Source organism: Acipenser ruthenus, chromosome 20 (assembly GCF_902713425.1).
Source record: "Acipenser ruthenus chromosome 20, fAciRut3.2 maternal haplotype, whole genome shotgun sequence".
In the NCBI taxonomy this organism is placed as follows: Eukaryota; Metazoa; Chordata; class Actinopteri; order Acipenseriformes; family Acipenseridae; genus Acipenser; species Acipenser ruthenus.
Window position 1 is genome coordinate 2,120,578 of NC_081208.1, and position 19,742 is coordinate 2,140,319.

At 34.6% G+C, this 19,742-nt stretch overlaps 1 protein-coding gene across 7 annotated transcripts in view; it reads left to right on the forward strand.

Moving 5' to 3' along the window:
• Window positions 1-19,742, forward strand: part of LOC117425596 (histone-lysine N-methyltransferase PRDM16) — a 220,319-nt gene that overhangs the window by 18,650 nt on the left and 181,927 nt on the right. For 2 of the 7 annotated variants that reach the window (XM_058993084.1, XM_058993089.1), the window contains exon 1: window positions 10,816-11,198. The exons of 1 other annotated variant lie outside the window; for it this stretch is intronic. In XM_058993084.1, the coding sequence (XP_058849067.1) occupies window positions 11,162-11,198 (37 nt within the window). In that variant the 5' untranslated portion in view covers window positions 10,816-11,161. Of the gene's footprint in view, window positions 1-10,814; window positions 11,199-14,385; window positions 14,602-19,742 lie in introns of those variants that run through there. 4 more of the 7 variants (XM_058993088.1, XM_058993090.1, XM_058993085.1 and 1 more) reach the window with 3 other exon arrangements.

Below are 19,742 nucleotides of genomic sequence, written 5' to 3' on the forward strand. Positions count from 1 at the left end.
TCCTTCTTGATATTTTTACACGATTGCCGAACACGCTGCCGCTCACACCGACAGGGAAGAGAATCGGTAGAAATCCTTAATTGGAGGCAGTAAAAACGGGTGTGTGATGGACGCAGGTGAAAACAACAAAGTCCAGTGATGCGCTATGACGCGCAGAGAACACTTGCAATGTTGTTATTATTGTTTCAATTGAAAAGAAACCACAAAGTTGGGTTAACCAAATACAACACAGATGTGATGCTTATCAATTCATTGTTTGGTTATCTGTTCCTGGTAACCCTTCAAAATGATACATTCGTGTTAAATGGATTTTTAAAAGAAATCATTTCTAACATGCGTTCACAACCTCATGTGATTTGGAATCCAGTCATATCTGTGCAGTTTTGCTGTTTTTTCATTTCTGAGGGCACTCTCTGTCCTCACTTTCCACGTGTATTAATACATTGCACGTTTTGTGTTTTGGGTGTAATCCTTGACGTAACTATATGTGTTTATGAGCTGGCCAAAACGCATCACAATCACCATCACAGCAATTCTTAATAAAACAGATTACACACATTTAGAATTTCAATCTATTCTGTTTTACACACACGTCTATATAGATATATAGCTAAATGGATATGGATATGTATTATAAACCTGGCATATTAACGAGCCTCTTGACAGTATTATACTAGTTATTAATAACGTTCTAACGACATATATTCATATATGATTTCCTTTCCTATAACGTGGTCACGACATAGCTTCACCTGAAGTATAGATTTGACAGTTATTGCAGGATAAAGATTAGCCCGGTATTAACATTTTTGGAAGAAAAAAAATACAAAACAGTATACTAAGCAAAATGGAGCACTCGACTGAATAATTAAATAAAATAGCAAGTACTTTTTAATGTGGGGCAACTTTTTACTTGGGAAGCTGGATGCAGGTGCACATGGCTAAATACATTGATCTTTTTGTTCCTGTCAAAACAGTACAAGTTGTTATCCAGTCATAGTTTTAATACCTGTAAAGTTTAACTGGAATGCCAGGCTTTTTTTTTTTACCAACACACGGAAGTTCTGGAAAGTCGCTGTATATTTATGACAGATGGAGAAGCAGGTGTGGGTCGCAATTAAATTACCCCGTATTTTAAACACTCCTTTGTGTTCACGAAATGTTTCTATAAACATATGATCCTTAATAGTATTCAACACGCGTTTCTTTTCATGTGTCGGGTGCCTACAGCTGCATTAGTGTGCACTGTTAAACAGTGCAACTGTTGTTTAGCCTAATTAGCGCTCATGTTTTGAGTTTTCTGCACTTATTCCATAATTTGAAGTTTTTGACTTTGAACTAATACAGCCACAACCAATACGCGACCCTTTCTTAAAGTGCTATAGGGTCTGGCATGTTGAATCCGTATGTCTAGATTGGGCTTTGGCACGGTTCTACTAGAATATACGTGTGGCTGTTATTCTAGAGAAATACAATTGTGACGAATCACAATTTTCGTTACAATGTTACGCTACCCAGTCACAATCACAATTGGCTGTGAACATTGTTTTCAGTGGCAGATGGTGTTGACACATGTCATGTATATATTTGTGGATCTATAACTTATTCAAATGAGTAGTGAAAAACAAATATATGGTGTAGGAAGTATAGATTTTTCTTTTCTTTTTTTTTAACTATTTAAAGTAACAGTTTACCTGGAACATACCTGTGGAATTATAAACTGTGTGTGTGTGTGTGTGTGTCTACAAGTGAATAATATGGTTTCTCAAATTATAAAACAGACGAATTATCATAATCTGGACAAATAAACCTTCAATATCCACGTGTTTTGAAAACGTATGGAATAAAAAAAAAACGAATTTTCATAAGGGACAATTGTTTCGCAATTCGACATTATTTTATATTTCTCAGTTTTTTTGCACAGCATTTTAACATAATACACATACATAAATGTACACAGATATCATCAACTTATTTTGATAAATTAAACCGTATCTTGTGGAGAGGTGTGTGGAGTGACATGCAATGCCATATATCTCATCATTACCACAGTAATGCAGTGCGTTAAAATAAGTGAGGATTTTGAAGCAAATTTGTTTTTTTTTAAAAAGAAAAAGTTAATTGTATATTTCCATTGGTTTTACCTCATAATAGTGCTGTGTTTTCTTGATTAATTAGTTTTCATTGACTAGTCTACTGTATGTGCCTCGTAAACGTATAGTGTTATTGCTAATTATATATATATATATATATATATATATATATATATATATATATATATATATATATATATATTAGTATTATTAATATGAAACAATTTGTGCTCTATTGATTATGTTGACTTGATGTCAATTACAGTTCATAACAGATTTTCATTTTTCCACATTTACAAATAAATAAATCAAATACTCTTTCCTCGGAAGATATTAAGCAGCCTTATTTATGATCTTAATTGTAATGCAAATGGATTACTGTGTAACGGTAATTTGTGATTTCGTTTTAAAGAATTGCTTTAAAATCAGCGAGAAGGAGGCTGTTTTGTTGTCGCATAAAATGCATGTAATTTATGACGTATACGATAATATTCGGCACTGTTTATGTCACTGTGGCACCAATTGCTTTTGTCGGTTTAGAAAAAGATTATTATCAAACAAGGAAAGCGCATCAACAGGTTTAAGAGAGATCTGGTAAACCTTAAAATGTTGAAAAGACTGCAGTTAACCAAAAAGCAGATTATGTATTAATAATGCTAGTGTACCATTGTATTATTAATGATAATATAAGTGTGGGATTCTTCCTGGAAAAGGAAGGGTTAAAATATAATAAAATGACATTTTTTTTTCTTCCTCTTCTATATTTCTGAAGGATTAAGAATATGTTTCTGAATGTCCTTGTGATTGATTACATCATATTAAGGTCATTTCTACTTTGGGGGTAATTTTATTTTCTGGCCTCGGGCGCTTCTTGGCCGTGCATTTTTATTGCTGGCTTTGCAGTGGGCGGCTGAGCTCCGTTGTTTTTTGCAGTGCTATCGGATTAATGATTCAGAGTCCAATGAAGTGAGACAGCGCGACTGGAACTGAGGAAGGGCTGTATAGGTAGATTTCAGAGCTCTGAGCTGCCATTGAGGGGAGGGGAGGGGAGGGGAGGGGGGGTGCTTTTGGGTCACATTATTATTATTATTATTATTATTATTATTATTATTATTATTATTATTATTATTATTATTAATCTACTAAATTAAACGGTATCTGCGTTCGCTTGTGTGTCCGCTGGGTTTAGATAATGAGCATTCAGCGTCACTAAGATTAGAACGCTTATCCCTGAAGTGAGCGCGCGTGTATGGGGTGTTGGAATGAAGTCGGAGCAGCTGTAAACACATTTAATAATCGCAGGGCCGACAAATTGATTGCTTAAGTAAAACGAAAATACGACTTCACACACCTACGTTAATAGAATATCACCTTTCAGTGCGCCGCTTGCTCGGGTTACATTTTCCCAAATGGGCTGCCGTCTGTAACATGCCTTGGAAAACAATACGTTTTGGAACATAAAATAGATGCTGGGATTGGGGTACAACACACAAAAAACGTATATATGTAAATAGGATGCAATATGTGGTTTGCAAAAAAAAAAAACATAAAAACAAACAAACAAAAAACAGTTGTTAGCTAATTTTCACATCATAGACTACTGCTGCCATCTTCTGTGACTGAATTAACATTCACTTTCATGTTCATCGATGTACAAAATTACCAATGTTCTGAAGTACCTATCGCGCACGGGATGGGGCGTTTAGAAATATGACACGGGGGTAAAATGCAACGATTATTTAAAAGATCCGTTAAATGATCTTGCAAGATGTGTTGCTTTTAAAAGGTTAAAGGTTTTGAAAACGACTGCAGCCATTGTCTATGTGATGTATTGATCAGCTGTACATCCAAAATGTCATATATAGTTCACTGTTTTGAATCTGCAATGATCTGGAACCTTTGAATGCCCAGGGCAGAACCAGCAAATGAAATACATGTCAAGCAGACAAACTTTGTATTGAATGCATCTTGTATTGTTGATGGATGACTGTCGTATACTGGAGTATTTTGGGCAGCTTTCTGAAAACATGTTTAAGCATGTCATGCTTTATATATATATATATATATATATATATATATATATATATATATATATATATATATATAAAACTTCTTAACTTATCATTTGTTTCCCTGTGACTACCTCATTACACGTGGTATGTATCGGCTGTGCTAACTGTACTATACATAAGTTCTAAGACTTTCAATGTCGTAATCATTCCTATCATGTACACGTTGTTATATGCATTGCAGATTATTACTTCGGGGACAAGGAACTGGTAATAATGTAAATAATATCAGTGCTCAAACAAGTTATTTTAATAGGGCAAAAATGCGTTGTCTGACCAACCTTGTCGGCAACACAAAAGCGTGTCGACTTGACACCATTTCCATTGTGCTCTTCTGCATTCTACGTGTAACAATACCTAAACGCGTAATGCGTTCAACTGTACCCCAAAACTGGCTGGAGTCGCTCCCCTGCCTTCCTCTATTATGTAGCCTTTAGGTGTATTTGGACAAAGTTTAACCACCTCATCAAGGTTTTTTTTTTTTTTTTTTTTTTTAATGTTTTGCTGAACTACCTTTTGCATCATAAAGGTTAATGTTTTGTATGTGTGTTTTGTACCCCCTCTGTCGTTTTTACTCCGTTCACTTCGGGACATCGCATTCTGGGTCTAGCCGGTTCCGGACAATCCTTTGCCAGTTGTGAGAAGCAAGGAGAGGAGGAAGAAGAAGAAAAAAAACTCAGATTGGGATTAGCGGTCAGATGTCCCATTTCCCACAGGCGCACAAGGTCCTGACCCCAATTAATGGCTAATAATTACCCGGCCAACATCACTGCCGCCGCTTCTAAACCTTCATTAACCAGAGGAGAAAAAGAATACGATCAAACGCCAGGGGTACTTCCATGCATGCGCTTTCACTGCTACCCACTCCATTAAAACAACGATCCCCATAAATTGGGATGTATTGAATTGATTTGAGCTGTTTGTTGTTGATTTTATCTCGGTCACCTAAGCAACGTCTTTTTTTTTTTTTTTTTTTGCTAATCTAATAAACCGAGTACTAATCTCCATGCAAACCTGGTGCAGGCAAATCTTTAGAGATCTCTAGACGGAGTAACGTTTCGGTTTTAAGCTCTTTGTATATATATATATCCACATGCTAAAAGTCCAGTAACATTATTTGACAGCCATGCTGTAGAAATTTGTTTTGTTTTGCTTGGTTTTGTTTTGCTTTTCTTTAATTAGTTTCACAAGTTTGATTTCAAGATCTTTATTGTTTGACAAGCAAAATACATTACAGTCCGTACATCTAATCTGGTCCATGTTATGAGTGACTTGTGTGTATGCGTGTGTGTGTGTGTGTATATGTATATATATATAGTTTTTTGTGCTATTATTTTCCATTGCAGTGGGTATATGCCATATGAAAAGGCTAATCAAAACTTGTATTCTGCTTAAGATATGATAAAAACAACATATATTGTCATTAACATTTAATGGAAAATAGTTTGTCGGTTATTATATTAGCTTACCACTAATGCCTAAAATTACGGTTTCTCTCATTGTTTTATGAACGGCATTCCACCAGTAGTTTACACGGTTAGAAACGCCTTTTACGTGTATTTTCTATCTAAACTATAACAGGACATAATAATTTCACAAACCAATATACCGCATATGTTTTGCTTAAATATAATTTAAAGGAATGTCTACCTCCATAATGCTGTGTTTTGTTTTGTTACTGCTAAATTGGAGGGGGACGGGGGTACTGTGTCATTCGAAATAAAAAGAGGCTTAATGGCAACCCCATTCTGTAATTATTGCTATGTATCATATATACATGAATCATAACATTACATAAACGACATGCTTCAATGAAAGCATGTATATAATTCAATTTTTAACGGCTGCTCTTCCAGTTTCTCCACGCGTGTCTGTGTCAAACGGGCACCTTCTAATAAGATGTAAGCGACGCTCGAAAGAAAGCGAGTGGGGCACAGAAGCGGATATTATTGTGGCCCGGGGTCGCTGAGCGCCTATTTCCGGGGACTCGGCCAGTAACCCTCCCTTCCTGAACTCAAACCACAGGAAAATGCCAACACTCTGTAAAGAAAATAATGCGTGTGTTTTTTTAAAAAAAACATTGGTTTCCAAGAGCTGTAAAACTCCGACGTTTAAATGACGCAGAAAACTATTCCCCAGTGGACGCTTGTTGGGCAGCAACACCTTTCTGTTCATTTCTTCAGTTCATTGCAATTTGTTACTTTTAGACGAAACAAAGTTATAAATACTTTTAAGGGTGGGGGGAGGGACTTTTAAGAAAACGCGTTATGTTTTTGTTTTTTTAAAGATTAATAAATGCAATTGTCTTTAATGGTTATTAGTCACCAGAAATATATATATATATACGGCAGGTTACATAAAGGTGATACGTCATAAGTAGAATGTAACAGTAGTTCATTGTTAAACGGTTCATATTTTTTTAAATAATTGCATTAGTAATAAACCACAACACATTCCATAAGAGAAAAAAAATAAAGTAAAAACAGATATGTTTTCTTCCTTCTAATACCAGATTCCAATTTAAGTGCGTTGTTTACGCAAAACGTTTTTGTTGGTGTTTTTCTTTATTTTTACTTACCTCTAAGCCTCTGTAAAATATGTTTATTTGTCCATTTGTATGATGTACTGCTTATGCTGTGACAGAACAGTCACCGAGTACCTATAGCCTACTACACCTGCTTTATACACTAAAATCATTAGACACAATATTATTGCCACATATTTCCATTATTGGCACTATACAATTATATATGTATAATTGTCCCACCGGTGTACCAAATTTATGCAAAAACCTCCTATGTTGTTTTTTTTCCCATCGTTTACATTTGTTTACATTTTTAAAGAAAAACACCACATACTGTAATTCAATACATACCTTGCAAGATGGTTTGCATGACATTTTAGCGACCAAGTATAGCCTACTTCCACGGATAGTCTGCACAACGTGAAATGTTCGTGTTATTTGTTCAAAGCTGTTAAAACCATTGGTTAACACGAAAATGACTAATTGTATGTATGCTTTGTGTGTGTCTGTACCGGGAATTGTACTCCCGGGGGTAACACACGGCTTATGGAATGGCATTGGCCCAAAGGTATATCGGCTACTCTTCTGTTCGAGAATAATAATACTAATAATATAATTATTTCTCAAATTGGTATACCTGCTTAAAAAATAAAGACATGTCAGTCTGTTACTGTGGGAGATTAATTACTCTTCATTGAATGGGTGACTTTTATTTATCGGGGTAAATATATTCTACATAGATTATACTTAAGGATTGGTAAACAACTCGTAATAATAATTGATACTGTAGCCACAAGAACGTGGACCTCGAATGCCCATTGGGAATACAGTCATTAACTGAGGAAACGGCACTTTCTGTATGTTTCTTATTTATTTCCTAAATCTGAAATACAGATGGGCTCCTGTTTTCGTACATGCATAACCCCCTCCCACACACACATACACACAGACATTTAATGACCTTAAAATAAGATGAAATTAATTTCTAAATGAATACTGTCAACTACGAAATAATGATTTTCTGTTATCATAATTGTATTATTTGGGAACAATTAGATGGTATATACAATATCAGATGCAAGTTGTGAAAGCATTTTGCTTAAGGTGTAAAATGCGTTACATATGAATGTAGTAAGACGATCTATTGGTTAATCATAATACAATGGTAGAAAGTGATTGAGGATAATAATAATAGACAGCTGAATGCTTTTTTTTTTCGATGTGAAACTGTAACTTATTAAACACACAAAACCACAAACACAATTTGTTTTATTTACTTACAATTGTATTTCCCATTTTTGTTCTAAATAAATACTTTTATTTTACATTTAAAGACCCTGACGAAAGGAAAACGTATTTTTTGTCATTTTTAGATCACCTTGCATTGTTTTTTTTTACATTTAAATTTTTCTGCACCGTACTGACATGTATTATCGCACAAGCTAGTGTTTTTAAGTCTTCTTTTAATACAACGAGCAGATGGTATACAATTATGAAACTTTCTTTGTAAAAAAAAAAAATACATTGCAATCATACATATAATAATAATAATAATAATAATAATAATAATAATAATAATAATAATAATAATAATAATAATAATAATTAACCATGTGATAAGAGTTGGTAGTACGGTAAGAGTTAAACGGATAGAACGTCCTTGATCTTGATCGTCGGTGCTCTGGTGCCGTTCTGTCCCAGCGGCGTCACGTTATACCTGGGCTTGGGTTAACATATCCAGGTAACCAAATCTAGTGGTGTGTGTGTGTGTGTGTGTGTGTGTGTGTGTGTGTGTGTGTGTGTGTGTGTGTGTGTGTGTGTGTGTGTGTTTTAATGTTAGTCCTATTTGTGATTCAGGTTTTACAAACAAGACCATTTGCCTTTCCATAAATGCTGCCTAAAATTGATTGAAGCTATAACAGGTATTATAGTATGGGATTGGTAATATAAGACTAAGCAAACCAGTAAAAAAAGTCCTAGAATTGTATGAAGAAGTCCAACTGCATTCATGTTTTTTGGCACATCTTTGAACTTAACTTATTTACATATTCATGACCCCCCCCCCCCCCCTCCATAGGCCATAGTTCAGCGTTTCTGTTCAAACAAAATCACCAAGTTTGTTTTAACAAAAGTCTGAATTCTATACCCATGTAACATGCCTTTTAAAGCACAACATGAAAGAAGATAAAGGCTTGTATTTAAAAGATCACATAATAAAAGTCGTGTCAAATGAAAAGGTTGTCAACTTTTCACACCGGCATTGTGCATTAGGAATGTATTTACAAAAGCTATAATTTCGCTATATTTGACTCGTATACTGGGCCGACAGGTTAAGAACATAAAGCAGCGTTATCATAAATACAATGTTCCAATTATTTCATCCTGAAATCCTTTGAGAATATATCTGCTAAATGAAACTTCATATTAATACATTGCAGACAGATTCGCTCACATGACCGTTTCATATTTATCAATTTAATATGCATCAAGAGTACATAAAAAAATCCACTTTGTTTTCTAAGTATACATTAAATACAACATTAATTACACAAATCAAATTAACAACCTGAATATATTTAGAAATACCAATACTCTATGAATCATACTAACCCATAAACTGAATGTACCAACACATGCGTAATAGGATAGAAAACATAGATTCTGCATCTCCATTGAGCCACTCTTTTGATATTAACATTTCAACCTCCATTGACAACAGCCATAAACATAATCGATTGGGTATCTTCAGATGCAGGCCTGCATTGCTCTATAATGTCACATTATTCTGCGCAAGCGGTACAATCCTGGTGGAATTACATTCATTTGGTCTGTATCTTTTTTGTAGACACATACAGAGAATCAATCGAGTCGATAATTATCTGCTAACGTCGCAGTCAATGCAAATCAATTCACTTTTAGGTTTAGGTCTTTATTTCGTGTTATTGTTTAAGTGACTGGTGCACAAGCCTATGTATTGTATTCTCATATAATTGTCTGAAATTAGAAACACCACACACCCCAGAGCTATACTGTCTTTCTTCACGGTAAATTCCTTCAACATACAAACTCCGCATCGGTTTGCAAGCATGTAACACCTTTAAGTGTTTTATAATGATCCCGGGTCGATGTCATTCACAAACAAATCCATTTACATCGATACATGCACATGCGAAGCAGGTACGGAGTAAGAGAAAGCGATACTCACCACGTTATTAACTTTAAGTGTTTAATTGTCTTGTAATATGCTGTCAGTATATATTGTTATTGTATAAAGATGCAAACGCCAAAAAACAAATACAGAGAGCTTGAAGTCTTCTTGGGGGAGCTGAGGGGAAGAACGTCGCGTGTTTTGGCTGTTGGTTGACTGCGCTGTGGGGCTGTTGTAATAACAGGGGAAGAAAATCGTGCCCAGCGCAGTAGCACCCACTCTATCCCGACCACTTCTATTTCTCGTTCCGATCAATGTGTTCTCAATACTTAAAAGCCAACTGCAACGTGTTACATTGGGCAGTATGTGAAACGGAGTGACCGCGCACCCGGGGTGCTAAATCATACTGTTAAAGACAGAGACGCGATTCGTTTTACCTTTAAAACGTATTGATGAATCTTAATTAATGGTGTCAAAAATAACTGAAGGGCGCTGGGGAAAAAAAGACAAGACCAACTTAAAATGCGCTGCGGTCACAGACACAATATAATTTAACATTAATTTACCAAGGTCACCTAAAATATATATATATATATATATATATATATATATATATATATATATATATATATATATATATATATATAATATATGTGTGTGTGTGTGTGTGTGTGGTGTTAACAGCTGGTTTAAAAAATATATACAGATTATCATGAGTATTTAAAAAAATGTGCAAATAGCATTGAAGTAGAATTAAATGAAAAACGAGGTGGGTATCGCATTGTTTTCATGAGAAAAAAAAATCAAACTTTTATTAAATACATATTAAATATGAAAAAAATCAATATCAATAACGACATCAACCATGCCTGTTTATACTGTACCTTGCTGTCCGGACTAGTATAACTATCATAGTAATAGCAAGGGTCAGTATTGTTCTATTGAATAAAATGCATCTTGCTACATATGGATGGTACCTTTGCTTTATCCCAGACAGTGTCCAGTGCTAGACCCAGGCACTCGGGTTTGGAGAAAATAGAGTTATTGCTCTTAAAGGGGCAGCGAAGGAAAAGCCGTGCGATGGTGCCGAGAGGAGGAGAAGGAGGAGGAGGAGGAGAGAGATAAGTGATCTAAAGGGGAGACGATAGGACAAAAAGTGATGATGATGAATACATTTGAAAGTTTTTTGGCCCGGGCGATGGTGTCAGATTGAATGGCCAGTGCGCATGTGCGAAGGTGTCCAAACTGACAATGCTTGTGAGATGAAGATAGTGTTGTTGCTGCTTCTGGGCTCGAGGAGGACGAGAGGAATCTACAAGCCGACAAGATGAGATGCAAAGCAAGGGCGAGAAAACTGGCCAAAAGTAGGTCTTTTTTTTGTTTCCTTCTTTCACTTACACCCAGCAGTTAGGTCCTCCAAGCTCTCGTGCGCATCGCAGAGGTGTCCTTTTCAAAGCAAAGCTCCTGCGACAAACGCTCGTATTCTGCTTGTTGTTCGTTTGATAATCGAAATGCATGCTGAAATATGTCATGGTCTGGATGTCCACCCTTTTTTCCTTGCTGTTGCTAGTTCGCAGCGTGAGAAGTTTCTTATGCTAAGAAGCAGCAGCTCCGGCGTCCTGTATGTTTTACGATACAAAAGTATTATTCCAAGCGAAATGGTACGTTGTAGGTACATCGATTCCAACCCAAGAAGTCTAGAAATTGGACGGAATTGTTAAAAGGAAAGTTAAGTAAAAGTTGACGAAAGGGATAGTAACTTTTTTTTTTTTTTATTGAGCCGTTCCAAGTCTTGTGAAATAATATTCCTGAGTTTTGAAATAGTGGGCGCTGTAGCACTGTCGAAGACACCACGGAGTTTAGAATCGGAAGAGACTTTACTGAGTGTTGGAAACACACACACACACACAGAGTTCAGGGGACACGTTATTTAGGAGAAAGTATTTGTTACACAAATATATCTGTTTTCATGGAGTGTTGTTTTTTTTTTATCAAAAGAATTTCACCAATGGGGGATTTTTTTGTTTTGTTTTGGGCCGTTCTGTGTTTTCAGTGCGCTTTTTTTCCTACTGGGAATGTCAATCGATAATGTCCGTGTTGCAAGAAGACGCATTTCTCTGGACTGTTGCAAACTTCTTGGTAGCCTATTTCGCGTGAGGAACATGTTGCATTGGAATAGTTTGTGTTTTTTTTTTTTCTCACTGTCGTCTTGTTTTACTGTTTCTGTCGTGTATGCAGTTTGTTTCCAGAGAGATTTGGTTCGTGCTTTTGTTGTTGTTTGTTTAAGTCGTGTTTGTTTGCTTGTGTTGTATAACAATTCTTAGTGTTGTGTAACTCGAGTCCTATGTATAAGCATTTTTGTTTTGATTGCAATGTATACGGAGGCAATGGATATTATTAAAGTATATTCTTTTATTGTTAATATCATGTGATAGTTCCAACATTAGCGCGTATTGTGATATTACAGTTCCCGGTACTATTGTGTTTTTTTTTTTTTTGTTTTTTTTTTGAGGCAAGTATCGCTTATTGGCGGAAAAATATAATATCTGTGAAATTTTCCAAAAATAACTCAAATAAAAATGCCATTTATAATGCTTGCATTTAGGGCATTTCTGTCAACAAAATGTCTACAGCGTTTATCAGCTGGCCGCTAATAGAGTTCTAGGTTGTCGCCAAAGTAGGTTTTAATTAGCTAAATGAATAGAACAAACGTGTTAATTTCAATCGGATGGATAATAGTTTTCATTTAACTACACCACCAAATACAATTAAAGAGAGAGCATTACTGTTCGTTAAGCTGTTAAGTATTGTATTTAAGTATACTAAACCTATTTGTAAAACCTATTATTATTATTATTATTATTATTATTATTATTATTACACGTAAATGTGTTTTTCTAGTTCTAGAACTAATTAAGTCCTTTACTGTAATGTGTAGTTTTGTACAAATGCATTTTACAGTAATCACAATTATTTTAGTTTACTAAAATTCAGTAATAAGGACCTTGCATGGTTCATGCCATGGTTGTTTCCAATTATTCGCTAATATATATATATATATATATATATATATATATATATATATATATATATATATATATATATATATATATATATATATATATATATATATGTGTGTGTGTAAAGAATGTAAGCCTAAAGAATATCATGCTTAAGTCTAATAACAATTCTAATGTCTAAAGTTAATATTTGATATTTAGTCTATAAACCAAACGGGTATATTCCTGAAACAAAACAGTAAATTAAAATGAAACGCAATAACCCACCATTTTGCTCCCCCCCCCCTTACACACACACACACACACACACACACACACACACACACACACACACACACACACACACACACACACATCATCGTGATGTTGTTTGCTTCCATTTATCTTTTATGAATCCTAATTACTGTACCTCTACTGTTGTATCGTAAATAAAACCTAACTTCATCTAAATGTATCAATCGATCACACGTGTTAGTGTCCAGAACAGGGTCAGCCGCTTGTTATTTTATGTTGCTAGTTTAATAATTTCTGGTCATTTGGATGGACTCTTGATATGTGTTTTCAGTGACCAGATGGGGAATATTACAGAGCAGAGCTGAATGCTCCCCGGCTGTGCAGGAACGGCCAATTCCACTGTAAAAGAAAAGAATAGCGCTGGATAAACCGTCGCGTCTTTAGGAATAATTGCTGTACAATCCGAAAGTGTTTAATAATGAGAGGACTCTGATTAAATTCAGATGTTGTGTGTGTGTTTTTTTCTTACTGTTTTGTTTTGTTTTAACTGAAAATATCACCCAATGCATGGATGGGGAATACAGCAAATAATTTATAGGGGAATCTACTTAATTACAAAGTGCATTTCTTCTCTTGAAATTTAAATATTGAATGCCCTTTTATCCGAAAACATAACCTGTAATGCATGCATTCCAAATTAATAGGCCTATGCATTTTTTACTTGTTTGTTTGTTTTGTTTTTTGTATTACAAATAATTGTAAGATTTAACAACTGGTAACTTGTTAAAATATGCTAAGGTGTAATAAATTATATATTAAACACATAACCGAGTTGATCTTAATTATCGATCTGTATTATCTCCATGTTATTCTGCCTAGTGTTGTCTCAGACAAGCTTAACCAAACTGTCTGAGTAGTAACCTGCAATGTAAGAAACACTTGCATTTGCATCTACTAGACAGTAATTACGTGCTGTGGTGTTTTAAAGCCGAAAACAAACGAAACAAACTCGAGGAACATTTCAGCAGACTTTCATTCTTTTTAAACACCGTGCCTTAATACTCACGGTGTCGGTGAAAATTATAGCGATCTACAAAATAAACAGCTGCATATGCATAAGCCTGCTAGAAGAATAAAAACACTATGCATGAGTTGCATTTTACTGTAGTGTGTGTGATACATAATGGAATTTATCCAAGATGTTTTGATTTTAACACGTGTTGCTATTAAAGATACAAACTGCTCGTACAGATATGTACAGTTATTATTGAGAAGGGGAATCGCGCAGGTCTGATTTACAGAGTTTAAGGTACTTAAACTAAATCCACAGGGACTCCCCTGGAGCATTTCCCTAATTTGTGTTGGAAGGTACGAAGCTATATACAGTCTGGCTATGCTTGTCTGTCTACGATACAGGTAGTAAAGGTAGTAGGAACCGTATAGTGGTTTGAAGACACAGTATACATGTAAATGAAATTTGAGGGTGACATTTAAAAGGTGACGTCCTAAAAATGTAAGTATATGCACATTACTTTTTGGTAGGAAGTACACGACTTTAATAGTGTCCTACATAAAAGCTTTTAACTTGTTATTTAAAGGCCCGAATGTAGTTATTGGCTCATGATATAATTTATATTCACACAAATGACAAGGTAATTAATTCGTGCTTTTAAAAACACTGAAGGTACCGTAAATAAACACAGAAAGATATGAATATATATATTAAACATCGGTATGATAGGTGTGCTTTAAAACACAAACTATCTATCTATCTATCTATCTATCTATCTATCTATCTATCTATCTATCTATATATCTATCTAAATATCTCTATATATATATATATATATATATATATATATATATATATATATATATATATATATATATATATATATATATATAATTTTTTTAGGCTACCTATTGTACTGTTTCTAAAAAATCATGGTATGATTTGAACTTTACTTATTCACACTGTTCCAAAATAAATTTATATAAATAAAGGTATTAACTATTGTAAAAGGTATTAACTAACGACATAGCCTATTAATTATTATTATTATTATTATTATTATTATTATTATTATTATTATTATTATTATTATTAAGATACTCTATATGCGATTTTTCTTGAATTACCGTTTGTATGCGCAGACATGTCGCTCATTACATTCCATGTTTTCTCTAATATGGAAAATTGATGAAAACCTTTTTATAGTTCTTGGGTTTTACGGTGCATTAAATCACAACACGTTTAGTTTATTTGTATAACTCGGACATTGCTTATTTCCAATGAATGGGAGTGTGAACGAGGAGTTAAACACCCTTTGCTCTGATTGTTGTAAAACATTATTTTACGTCTCAGGCGCAAGTCCTTTCAACGGTGTGTGACAGTGTTAAATATTAATTTTCTGTATCAATTCGTGCAAGTTGCTGTCCGTAATGCAGGTATAGTTAGTTCAGGAGTTTGTAAAGCTTACGTACTGGGATCAACCGTGGCAGCTGCAGTACTGTAAAGACTGACATAGTTTGCAATTTAGGTAAGTGTGCATTCGCGGTAAAAACAACAATATTTTCAATAGTAGAATTCCTTAAATACCTAAATGCAAATGCACCATTTTGATTTTTTTTACAGCAGTTTCACACACACAGACAGACACAAGGACCGTGCCCAGCTGCATGCCAGTGACATTAATGCAAACCAGGCACGTTAAAAACAAACAAAAAAAAAAGAGTAAAACGCGAAAGTAAATCCTGAAACTCCAAATCGAATTACAGCACAATGAGAGAAAACGAGCGAAGACAGACTGAACAGAGAACAAAATACATTTTCTCTAATTGCAACAGAGCGGTTTATTGTTTGTTTTAGATCTATTGGGAACTTTTTTTTTTATATAGATATAGGATTTTTAGTCAGTGCAATTATAACAGTTACCAGCTTTCACGGGGTGCCTTATTTCACCTTTTTAAAGCTATTTTTGTTTTAGCTTTTCCAATCCAATTACCATTATTGTGCAGCTACGTTCTTGAACATTCCTTATTATTTTTCTTGTAATCTAGTACTGTATGACAATAGAACGTTGTTGGCATTAAAAAAATAAATAAATAAAACTTGCTGCAGTCTTCTAAAATGCGTTCCAATGGGCGCACGCTCATAGTTTAATGTCCCGTTCGAGAAGCAATTAAAAAAAAAATCTAAATAATTAAGCATATAGAAAAATGACTTGAGGGGTTGGGAAAACAACCCCCAATATTAATTAGCTGTATTCAAAGTTTAAATACACCCGTTACTTTGTTTACAATTGAGTAGGCCTGGTTGTATTTTTAACACGCACACCGACCAACCATAGCCCTATGTGACCCCATTTACTAATCCATGGGTATTTCAGTACTTACCGGTACTTGAAATCAGGTCTACTTATTGCACATAGAATTGACCAGGATTTATTTTTTCTCTGAGTAAACATTGTAGGCTATAGTAGCTTTCAGTCAATCCTCACTTGAGAACAAGTGGAATTGTTTTATTTACATTTTAAAACTAATATAATAAGTACAAAAAAAAAAAAAGTTTAAAAATGCTGCATGGATTTAACGCAGTAGGCCCATCCTCGGACCATTAATTTGTAAAATAAACTAAATTATACCATAATTCATGTCTGGATTACAAATAGGACTTCGACCTGCCACTGCAGTAAAACATAAAGGCTAACATATTATTTTTTTTTAAAAAAAGATTAAAAAGATTAAATTTCTGGTCAAGACAAAATTTAGGGTCCCGTCTCCATGGCAACAAGGCTTTACAACAAGTTACTCATACAACAAGAAAAATGTGTTTGGCACAGCCACTCAGAGAAAGACCTTTTTTATTATTATTATTTATTTTGCTTCCAGTTCACAGGTGTGTTGACGTTCTGCAGTCCTTTTTTTGGTGGGGCGGGAGGTAAACTTACGTCACGGTATTGGAAAATTCACAAACGCGCCAGTATGAAATTCTCGTAATTTGTCACATAGCACACCACCCCCCCTCCTTCCCCTTTCCCCCTTTTTAAAGGCCTTTCGTACAATACTATTAATCCAGTTTTATACTGTTTGACTGCTTTAACTGTAAACCAAGAACAAAATAATTTAAAACAAACAAAAGCTAGCAACATAACTTAATGTCTGTAAACGTTAAGATGTGTTGGCCTAATATATTGGAGCTGAGACACCCACAAATGATAAGGCTAAGTAAAGAGCCAATGTGCATGATTTATTATTATTATTATTATTATTATTATTATTATTATTATTATTATTATTATTATTATTATTATTATTATTTATTTCTTAGCAGACACTCTTATCCAGGGCGACTTACAATCGCAAGCAAATACACAAATAAAACACACTAAACGAGACACTGGAATTATATATATCAACAGTTTTTTTTTAAGCAGCTACATTTAATTATATTGTATAAATGTTTATAATAATAATAATAATAATAATAATAATAATAATAATAATGTATACAGAACATGACAAGCTGCAGTGCTTTGTAATATTGGGATAATCATTTAGTATTTAAATACTAACCTCTACTTTGTAGTAAAACTGTAGTCTAGATTGAGCAAAATAATTTAGCCCTGGATCACTGAACTCCTTGACACATTATAAACTTGAACAATTATTCATCTCTTAAAATTAACGTTGGCCTAGTTTCAGGAACGATTTCATGTTTTCTATTTAAGAAAACCGAGGTTAACCTTGGGATTATGACTTTAAGAAATTACGTCATTATGTAAATACTGTACATGGTCTGGGCACTTATTATCAGCTATCAACACTCCCTCGTACAGAGTGCCATTATTAAGAGGAACTTGGAGGCCTTCTACAAGTTTGAGCTTTGTGTCAGCTGACCCCCCGAGAATTGAGTTTCATTAGCTGGCGGAAGACACTTATTCAATAAAAGGAAGCTGCTGCATGCTGAAAATGGACGAAGGTTTATAAATGACTGTGTTTTTGTAAAAGACAATAAAACATGTCTGCAATATTTGACAAAGGATATGAATACTCAACCAAAAGACAAAACAATTAACCAGCAGCCACATTGTAGGTGTCATGTTATTACACAATCAACATGTAGTATATTAAAAACAATGAAAATCAAACAAATACAGTGAGTCTTTAGATAGCATCTCTACCAGTCTCAGAGCCCTGTGTTTTCTTGTTATGTTGGCTCTGCTGTTGAGTTCCACTGGAGCAACATAGCCCAAGCCCAGTTGCTCACAGATTGAGGTGTTATCAGTAAGATGCCTGGATGGTAACTGTCCAGTAGACAACCTACACTTTTCATTGGATTTTATGCCCGAAGTGGAAGTACTGGAATTGCATTGCAATAAGGGATATTTAGCTCTTTGTTACTCCCCGGCTCTTCAGCTCTACACCTGGATACAATCGAAATTATAGCAATGACATGGCCATTGTGGTGTTGCTATGAAGACAAGTTCTTTAATTGCATTGTATCTGATGCGACTACGGCTGTTGGGCTGTAGTGGTGCTTGTCACTTTAGCTAAACAGGATTTAAGGCTTTTTTTTTTTATTAAATCATTGGGCCCAGTGCAAAATGAACTTGGTTGATGGCAAGCATTAGAATAGTTGTTCCCTTTTTAGTTCAAATGTTAATCAAACATTTAGGAAACTGAGCCAATGCTGTGAAGTTCAAACCAATTGTCTAACTTTGTGAGTGTTTGTTGCATTGTAGCTACTGTGTGTGGGTGCGTGTTTTTGTCTTACTTAAATATGTTTACGAAACAATGGATGGGTTTTTGTTTACAGTGTATTTTTCTTTTTGGAAGTCCTTTTGATTTTCAAAGATAGAGGCTCCTTTTATGTGTTTGGACTCTGAATGATCAGTCTGCCTGTCTGCTTTTTACCATTTGTCAGATTTGCTGGGGAGTGGGGCATGTTAAGATTCACAATAATTTACTCATCATTATCAGATAACTGTGCCAGACAAGCAGGCTAAGCCAGTACTATATTTGTTTAATGCTTAACTTTTTTTTTTTTTTTAAAAAGAGAGAAAAAAAACCCAGTCCCCTGATGAATGCTCTGCTTATTTAACAGCCTCTTTGACTATTTTTGTCCCTGAAAATTGGCTTAATTATATCAGTGGAATGTTTCTTTTTTCAGTTTGGAACGCAATTAGCCCATCTCGCTGGCTGCAATTTATTTTAATAAAAAATGAAACTGGTGGCATGTTGATTTTTGTGTTCCCATGAGACAGAGCACTATTGGTGTGTTTAATTTCATTAACTGCAGTGCGGCCTACTGGAAAAAAACCTTAACCTGTCTCCCTTTATTTTTCTCTCTCTCTTTTAACTGCATTAGTGCCAATATCTTAAACACATCACTATTGCATTAGATCTCACTCTTGGTGATTTTTGGAAACCCAGAGAACTGTTTGACTAGCCCTTATGTTAAAGCAAGACTAAAATTAGCCAGTTCTGTTTTTATAAAATATAATCTGTATTTTATGCTGCTGGTTGTTATAAGCGTAGCCAAGCCTGGTCGAATGTGTGTAGATATGCTTAAGGCATCAGTGGGTTTATTATTATTATTATTTATTTCTTAGCAGACACCCTTATCCAGGGCGACTTACAATTGTTACAAGA